We start from the raw sequence: 9,675 nt of genomic DNA, 5'->3' as shown, positions 1-9,675 counted from the left end.
CATTTTCCTCTGATTATACTTGTGCACTGTATGCAACAGAGGCATGGAAATGAACCCTTATTTTTGGGACCTAAAAATGTCACTCGTGAGATTGGTGCAGAATATTGGTCAGATTTCAGTAGTTTATCATGGATAGTCCCACCCCGTCAGTATGTAGGTTGGAGGGGTTTACAGAATTTAGGAACTGAAGGCTAACTACTATGTAAAATGGACCAGTGTTTATTAATGCTATTAATTTATTCGAAAAAAAAGGCATTCTGCGTCGCACAGAATAGTTCTAAAGCCAATAATAGATCAGTTTAGAAACAAAAGTGCAACTAAACCCTCCCTAGCCTTTACAGCCAAGGACGGTGACAACTTAGCCTCCATTTGATCTTCAGCTGCTGTGGTGCTGCACATGATCAGCTATGACATCAGCCATTTGATGGCTTGACAATTCTGTGAAAAGCAAACAATCATATTGTTAACCAACAGTTATCTTTCAAGGTATGCATTGAATGCAACTGTTGTAGGAAACTAAAAAAAAAAAAAAAAAAAACACCCATTTTCTCTGTACATGTTCTCCTAAACGAGACATTTTAAAATTTTCAAACAAGAAGCTTGTATGGTAAAAAAAAAAAAAAAAACGCAACACAAAACAAAATCTTTGTTAGAAAACAAATTTTATTTACATAAACAGCAAAATACGGGTAACAATATCAATATTGTACAATATACAACTCTCTCTGGCCAGTCACAGACACATTTGAGCAACAGACGGACCATCTGATTTTACATTTTGCAAAAATATATTAAATGCATTCACATTAATAGAACTAAAAATGTGCATTTATTAAATTCTCACATACAGGCCTGTATAGCATTGCAACTGATCAGTGCGTCGTCACAAGTGCAATGCTCAGGGCTACTGCAAATTATCAGGATTAGGTCCATATGGAGGTGCAGACCTGGCTGGCGGAAGCACCAGGCAATTACAGTGGTCAGTGAGGAGTGATCACCAGCATGGGAGTTTTGATGGGACTTGTAGTATTGTTTATCAAACATTGGATGACTATGTGCTTCTGCAGGGAGAAGCGGCCCGTGATTCAGGAAAGTGGTGGGGCGAGGGGGAGGAAGTGTGCGACCATGCTTCAGGTTGCACCCTAAATATAGGAACATAAAAACCATGGTCTAAAATGTGCACAAAGCCCTTTACATTCAGAATTCATGAAAATCACAGCAATCTAGTCACTGAGCTCAGGAAAAAAAAAAAAAATATTCATACATTCATAGAACAAAAAAGCTCTTAAAATCATAGTTCATTTTACACTGGCCTCTACAATACATAGGTGGCCTCCCTAAATAAAAACCCACTACAAACAAATTCCTCTGTTTGTCTAGAGGAAATTAGAAAAGCAAGAGAGAACTTAAAAGGTTTAGGCTACACAAATTTTGGGGACAAACTTTACTGGAGGGCACAGCAAACATCTGGAGCATAGACCCTGCTCATAGGAGGCTATGCACCAAGGACTCATTCACAATTACTGTGTGCATGAGAGCGAATGCTTGATTGACAAAGTTGCTCATTACAAGTCCTTCCCATTCTAGGCAACAGAGTGCATGTATTTTCATATTTGTACATTGGGATGCATTTAAGCAGTGGTTTCCAAACAGGTCATGTTTTCCAGGATTTCCTTCACCTTGCACAGGCACTTTAAAAGGATAAGTTGACCTTTCATAACATGTTGCACCCATAATTGCTAAGGGTGTAACATGTAATCACCACCACCCCCCACCCCCCAAGTGACAGCAAACCGGAAATCTTCTCCCTTTGCCTACTGCCATAAATAAAAAAAAAATAAAAAAAACGTCATGGCCGCATGGGGCGCCGCCCACTGGGCAGCATCACCCATTCACAGTCCTCTAAATGGAGAAACTACAAGGTCCAGCAGCCTTTGTGGTTGTCGGCTCATAGTTTTCAATCAACTACCATGGCGCTGTGAGACAAAAAAGAAATGCACTTTTTTTACCTGCAGAAAAATGTGCATGTATTTTTTGTCAAAGGGTGAAATTCTCCTTTAAATTAACGTTAATGGTGTGCCATTTATGATAGCTATTTAAAGCGGGAGTCCGCCGTTTTTTTTTTTTTTTATTATTTAAAAGCCAGCAGCTACACAATTACTGCAGCTGCTGACTTTTAAAATAATGACACTTACCCGCCCAGCACACCCGCGATGTCGGCACCTGAAGCCGATCTCTCGATCGCCTCTCGGGTGCTGCCGCCGCCATCTTGGGTATGGGAATCCGGAAGTGGAGCCTTGCGGGTTCATTTCCCGGTTCCCTACTGCGCATGCGCGAGTCGCACTGCGCAATAAGGATGGTCCGCGCTGTCTCTGGGATTCGTGTTTCCCAGCAGACAGCGGGGGACCTTCGGAAAGGGGCTTCTGCAGATATCTATGCCAGAAGTGGGTGCAGATACCTTTACTGTACAGGTACCTGCACCCCCCTCCCCCCTAAAAGGTGCCAATTGTGGCGCCGGAGGGGGGGAGGGTTCCAATGAGCGGAAGCTTCACTTTAGGGTGGAGCTCCGCTTTAACAAAATTTCCCAAAACATGGCCTGTTGGGGCTACTTGAGGTGTAAAGTTAAAACACTGCAATAAAGGTTTGTTGTGCAGAGCAGTGGTTCTCAACCCTGTCCTTAAATACCACTGCCAACAGGCCATGTTTGCAGGTTTTCCTTCATCTTAACAGGTGCTTTAAATCAGAGTCAATGGCTTGGTATTTTGGACAGTTGTTTAATCTAAGAAATTCCAAAAACATGGCTTTTTTGGGGGTACTTGAGGACAGGGTTGAGAACCACTGGTGTAGAGTAGTTGTGTAAGGCCCATTACAAAATGAATGCCCTCAAGCTGTGCAAAAAAAAAAAACCAGAACGGATGCAGTCCCTGCCAGAAGATTCCCGAGCTTCCAACAGCTGCACCTTCTGCACTGGACTCTGGACTAGCCAATCAATGTCTTTCCACGGTTCTTTGGTAGTGTCAAACTGGACCTCCAGATCAGGAGAATCCCTGTGGAGACACCTTTGCAGGTGGTCTGCTGGCTGCACACAGCTATGTGTGGCTTTATGCTCGCTCTAGGCAGCTGTTCCTAAGGTCTACAGTGCCAATTTTCAAACTTGCACTCCCCATTCCTGGTTAATAACATAGCTGGCTTTTTACATGGAGAGCATGTGCATAATCATTTCCACACCAGCACAACCAAAGCAGGTCCATTACCTGTGTTAGGGAGAGCTATAATTGTTCATCAATATGCTATCTGCAAAGTCGGGTTCGCCATCAAATGTCCCTTTGTTCATGGCCAGCCAAAAAGTCCAGCTCCCTGGATGAGGCCAGCTGAACTACACGTGTAGTTTATTTGGTTTACCTGTGGCAAATCCACATGGGCCTTGGAAACTTAGTGTGGTCATTTTGTTGGTTACAAACCAATGAAATTAGCCAGTGGGAAGGCTATTTCATCTAGATACCGGCAGTGGATTTAAAATCAGCCTGGTTTTCAAAGAAAGTATTAATGAGCAGGTAGAGTAGTCCTCTGATACAAAAGCAGAGGTTGCCCTGATTTATAATATATAAACTAGGGGTGCTGGTAAGCATATGTCCTAAAATGCCTTACAATTGTTCAGTTAATTGGCTCCAAAGCTAGCTCAAAACTCAGGATCTGTGAGAAGGCCGACGATAAAGACAGCTCTCAGTTTATGTACAAAAGTCAATTGCAGCCCAACACACCCCCTGCAGAAATCCTCGATTTTGTACTGGTGTGTACATAAAAATCAAGGAAAATTAAGACATTTAAAAAGGTATATTTTTATGCATCCTCCCTCAGTTTGCCTAATTTCATTAATATGAAACAATTGGGTTTAAACCTGAACTTCAGGCGAATATAAAGGTGTATGTGGTGATGGGGTACCTTGCTAAATAAGGCTTTTCAAAGCACTACTCTCTCACATCATCATGCTGGGGTTGCATTCTTGATCAAGTTTTGCTGCTGCAATGGATGTCAAGCACCAAGCTGAGTTTTCTGGCAGGGGTGACCTGATCCCAAAAATGGCTGAACAGAATAACCAAGGACTGACTAACCGGACAAGAGCTTTGCATTGCAACTCTGCATTTAGTAACATAAGAATCCACTGTCTGGAGAACAGATAATAAATTAGGCCTCTTATGCTTTTTCTTGAAAAAAGTTAAGATTTTCAAAATGCAAAATAATGACCATGTACCTATACTTTGAGCGATTAAGACAGCATGTTAGTTTTGCGCTTGACTATCTGACAAAGAAACGCTACTGACAAAAACAGGATCAAGAGATTGTACGAAGATTAAATGTGCTGGATTACATACACTGTACAGAGCTGATGAGCTTAAGCACCAAACTGCCAATATATAAATCTGACCACAAGCAAAGATAAAGATCCACTTGCCCAACCTTTGCATTAGTGATCAAGTCTATATAGGCAGATGGATATCTTAGGTAGCACCCATTTTGTATGCATCTGGAACAAAGCTGGACATTACTGAAAGAGTGAAAAAGGAAAAACTATCTGTGCAGTTATTAGAAACTAATAACTTCCTCCGTTTCTTATTTCCTAGAAAAACACAGAAAGAAGAGGGTAGTTGATATGGACAACTCCATCAGTTATTAGGATACCCACTGCACTGGGACTTCAAAAAGGAAGACAGACAATTTATTCAAACAGTGGTCATTTCAACATAGATTCACAAAGTTGATAACCTTGCTCATTTTGTTGGCAACATTGATGCAAACAGTATTGAAGTGCGTTCTGATCAACATCAATGGTTAATTTGCCCAAAATAAACGACTTCCACCTTGTGTGAGCAAATTCTGGTGGCTTCCATACCTTCTGCCCCAATGGAATGTACCAACATGATCAAAAAGTCACATTTACCTTATGTGACAACATAGTACAAAAAGAAAGGAAAAAAAAAAAAAGTCACCAAAAAACAGGGAGGATCAATGACGGTGATGAGGGCTCCTGGATCTCGAACGGGACCTCCTGTTATAGAAAAGGGTTTTTTTTCAGGAAAGAAAAGCATTGAAAATACGGGCACACTTTTTTAGCAAGAACTAAAGCTAAAATAATTTTCTCCTTAATTAAGAGCCTATACACAAATACTACACACACACACACACACACACACACACACAAATACTGCATCCTTGCTCTAAACTGGTCTGTTTCTAAAAGCCTTGGTCACAGGCTGATTGGAGGCAAATAGATCAGCTTCTTGGTGGCAACTCCCATCAGTTTTATTTTTAAAAATATGTAAACTTTTACTTTCTCAAAAGAAATGGCTACTTAATGCGTATGCATTCTAAACAGTTAATCACCTGCCAATAAGACAACATACATACTTGTATGGTATTAAAAGGGACCCTAGTTGTGAAAAACGCAAGGGGCTGCTGTGAAGGATACTAGGTTATGGGGTTCTGTTAAGAGAGCCTGTCATTTTTCCTAAGAGGCAAGAGGACAGGGTTTCTTTAGGTGCAGTGTGCATCTAAAGTAGTTACAGTGCTTCACTTTTTCCACATTTTGTTATGTTACAGCCTAATTCCAAAATTGCTTAAATTCATTATTATCCTCAACATTCTACAAACAATACCCCATAATGACAATGTGAAAGATGTTTGTGTGAAGTCTTTGCAAACAAAAACAAAAAAAACACGTGTAGATAAGTATTCATATACAATAATATACTTTTTTGAAGCATCTTTGGCACCAATTACAGGCCCAAAGTATTGGACTATGATGCTACAAGCTTGGCACACCTATTTTTGGACAATTTCTCCCATTCTTCTTTGCAGGACCTCTCAAGCTCCATCAGGTTGCATGGGAGTGTTGGTGCACAGATTTTTTCCGATCTTTCCAGAGATGTTGAATCAGGCTCAAGTCTGGGCCACTCAAGGAAAATTCACAGAGTTTTCCCATAGCCACTCCTTTATCTTGGCTGTGTGCATAGGGATGCTGTCCTGTTGGAAGATGAACCTTTGCCCCAGTCTGAGGTCCAGAGAACTCTGGAGCAGGTTTTCATCAAGGATGTGTCTGTACATTGCTGCATTCATCTTTCCCTCAATCCTCCTGACTAGTCTCCTAGTTCCTGCTGCTGAAAAACATCACCAAAGTATGATGCTGCCACCACCATGCTTCACTGTAGGGAAGGCATTGGCCAGGTGAGGAGTGATGGCTGGTTTCCGCCAGACATGACACTTGCCATTCAGGCCAAAGAGATCAATCTTTCTTTCATCAGACAGAAGAATTTTGTTTCTCATGGTCTGAATCTCCTTCAGGTGCCATTTGGCAACCTCGAGGCGAGCTGTCATGTGCCATTTACTGAGTAGTGGCTTCCGCCTGGCCACTGTACCATACAGGCCTGATTGGTGGAGTGCTGCAGAGATGGTTGTTCTTTTGGAAGGTTCTCCTCTCTCCAAAAAGTCACTTCCCTGACTAAGGCCTTTCTCCCCCGATTGCTCAGTTTGGCTGGGCGCCACGCTCTAGGAAATGTTCTGGTGGTTCCACTCTTATTCCATTTATGGATGATGGAGGCCACTGTGCTCATTGGGACCTTCAATGCTGCAGAAATTTTTCTGTACCTTGATACAGTCCTGTCCCAGTGGTCTACAGACAATTCCATGGACTTGATGGCTTGTTTGTGCTCAGACATGCACAGTTACCTGTGGGACCTTATAAAGACAGGTGTGTGCCTTTCCAAATCATGTCCAATCAACTGAATTCATCACAGGTGGTCTACAATCAAGTTGTAGAAACATCTCAAGGATGATTAGTGGAAACAGGCATCTGAGCTCAATTTTGAGTGTCCTGGCAAAGGCTGCGAATACTTGCATATATGTGATTTTTATTTTATTTTTTTTAATACATTTGCAAAAATTTCAATTGAAAACTTCACATTGTCATTATGGGGTATTGTTTGTAGAATTTTGAGGAAAATATAGAATTGAATCCATTTTGGAATAAGACAGTAATGCAACAATGTGGAAATAGCGAAGCGCTGTTAATTCATTCCGGATGCACTGTCTAAATTACAAAAAGTTTAAACCACTTCAGCCCCGGAAGGATTTACCCCCTTCCTGACCAGAGGAACTTTTTGCAATACGGCACTGCGCCACTTAAACTGACAATTGCGAGGTTGTGCGATGTTGTACCCAAACAAAACTGATGTCCCTCTTTCCCACAAATAGCGCTTTCTTTTGGTGGTATTTGATCCCAGCTGCGGTTTTTATTTTTGTGCTATAAACAAAAAAAAAAAAACGCAATAAGCCGATATCGATTGGTTTGCGCAAAAGTTATAGCGTCTACAAAATAGGGGCTAGATTTATGGCATTTTTATAAAAAAAAATTTATTAGTAATGGCAGGGATCTGATTTTTATCGTGACTGACATTATGGTGGACACTTGACACCCTTTTGGGACCACTGTCATTTATACAGCAATCAGTGGTATAAAAATGCACTGATTACTGTGCAAATGACACTGGCAGGTAAGGGGCTAAACACTAGGGGGCAATCAAGGGGTTAAGTGTGTCCTAGGGAGTGATTCTGTGGGTGAGATGGTCTCACTAGAACATGACAGAGATCACTGCTCCCAATGGCAGGGCGAAGTAGACCTCTCATGTTGCTAGGCAGAACAGGGAAATGCCTTGTTTACATAGGCATCTCTCCATTCTGCCACTCAGTGACACGATCGCAGGCCCCTGACAGACAGAGTCCATGGCTACGGAGTAAACGGCGGGCAGGCACACGGCCACAATGCTGCGATTTAAAGGGGACATACCTGTACGCCCATTTGCCCAGCCGTGCCATCGTACACCGTGTGCTAGGCAACAAGGGGTTAATGTGCTCAAAATTAAAATACAGGCTGCAATGTTAAATGTCAGATTACAAGGAATAAAATAGCAGAATAACAAATCAAAAAGAAAGCTTACTCCTTAGTATTTTCACTGTTCACAATTATTTGACATCTGCTCTACTTTACTACACAAAAATCACACAACCTGAAAGTTTAGATATCTCACCTTTTTGAAGAGCTGTGCTCCCGACCTGCATAAAGAAAGAGGTCTGTGCTGTGATATGGCAACTAAATAATGGCATGAAATGTATCAAAATACTTAGAGAAATACACCGTAAGGCCTCATGCACACTGGACGTTTCTACAGCTGCTGTTTTTTGGCTTCAGATGTTTTTTTCCACAAACGCTTCAGCATGTTATCCTAGGTGTCCATGCACACACTCTGTTAGCAATTGTTTTTGCCGCATGGAGAAAAGTCCACTCATTTTGACCGTGGCTCCAGGTAGCCGGGACCAGCGAAGGAGGAGCCGCTGGCCCAGTCACCTGGTATGGAGTTAAGGGGGGAAGCCCTACGCCGGAAAAACAGCGGCGTGGGGGTCCCCCCCAGGTCCATATCAGACCCTTATCCGAGCATGCGGCTTGACTGGTCAGGAAAGGGGGTGGGGGTGAGGGAGCGACCCTCCTGAGCCGTACCAAGCCGTGTGCCCTCAACATGGGAGGGTGCTGCGCGGCCACCCCACCCCAAAGCATCTTCTCCCCATGTTTATGAAGACAAGGGCCTCTTCCTGACAACCCTGGCCGTTGGTTGTCGGAGTCTGCGGGTGGGGGGCTTTATCGGAAACCGTGAGCCCCCCTTTAATAAGGGGGCCCCCGTATCCCGACCCCCCTACCCTAGGTGAATGAGTATGGGGTACAATGTACCCCTACCCATTCACCTGTGAAAAAAAAAAGTAAAAAAAAAAAAAAAAAAACACAACACACAAGGGTTAAAATAGTTTATTGCACAGCTCCGGGGGTCTTCTCGCCGGACTCCTCCACTATCTTCTGCTCTTTTGCTAGCTCTTACTAGCAGAGGAGCCCAGCTTTCTTCTTAGTCGCCGCCGCCCTTTTCAGACTTCAGGGGTCTTGTCCCCTCTTCGGTTCTTCTTGCCGGGCCTCCGCGCCTCCTAGCTTTTAGAAGCGGTGGCCTGGTCTTCTGGCCTTCTGTTCTTTTCTTGAGCTGTTGCCTCGTCGCTGTCTCTGGCCACAATGACAGGAACGCGGCATGCGACGACTTATATAGGGACATCGCCGGATGATGTCCCCGCCCATTATGTCACAGCATCCTCTGGGACTGTGACGTCATAATGGGTGGGGACATCATCCGGCGATGTCCCTATATAAGTCGCCGCACGCCGTGTGCCTGTCATTGTGGCCAGAGACAGCGATGAGGCAACAGCTCAAGAAGAGAAGAAGAGAAGAACAGAAGGCCAGAAGACAGCGGCGACAGAAGACCGGGCCACCGCTTGTAAAAGAGCTAGAAGGCGGCACACGGAGGCCCAGCAAGAAGAACCGAAGAGGGAGACAAGACCCCCGAAGTCGGATGAAGAGGGTGGCGGCGAAGAAGAAAGCCGGACTCCTCCACTAGTGAAAGAGCTAGCAAAAGAGCAGAAGATAGTGAATTAGTCCGGCGAGAAGACCCCCGAAGACGTGCAATATACCATTTTAACCCTTGTGTTGTGTTTTTTTTACATTTTTTTTCACAGGTGAATGGGTAGGGGTACATTGTACCCCATACTCATTCACATAAGGCGGATACCGGCTCCCCACCCTATTAAAGG

The 9,675-nt window shown here is 43.5% G+C and overlaps 1 protein-coding gene across 1 annotated transcript in view; it reads right to left on the bottom strand.

Annotated features, from left to right (window-relative positions):
• Positions 1–643: 643 nt before the first annotated feature.
• CLASRP (CLK4 associating serine/arginine rich protein) overlaps positions 644–9,675 on the bottom strand; it is a 77,857-nt gene continuing 68,825 nt past the window's right edge. The window contains exons 20-21 of the mRNA XM_077454062.1: positions 8,082–8,106; positions 644–5,047 (exon numbers count right to left, since the gene is read on the bottom strand). Coding sequence (XP_077310188.1) covers positions 5,005–5,047; positions 8,082–8,106 — 68 coding nt within the window. The 3' untranslated portion in view covers positions 644–5,004. The remainder of the gene's footprint in view (positions 5,048–8,081; positions 8,107–9,675) is intronic.

The sequence above is a fragment of the Lithobates pipiens genome, unplaced genomic scaffold, assembly GCF_037356315.1.
Source record: "Lithobates pipiens isolate NorthernLeopardFrog02 unplaced genomic scaffold, aLitPip1_a1.2 Scaffold_1, whole genome shotgun sequence".
Taxonomy (NCBI): Eukaryota; Metazoa; Chordata; class Amphibia; order Anura; family Ranidae; genus Lithobates; species Lithobates pipiens.
Note: the sequence above shows the minus strand (reverse complement) of the source record. Positions and strands in the feature narration are given on the sequence as shown.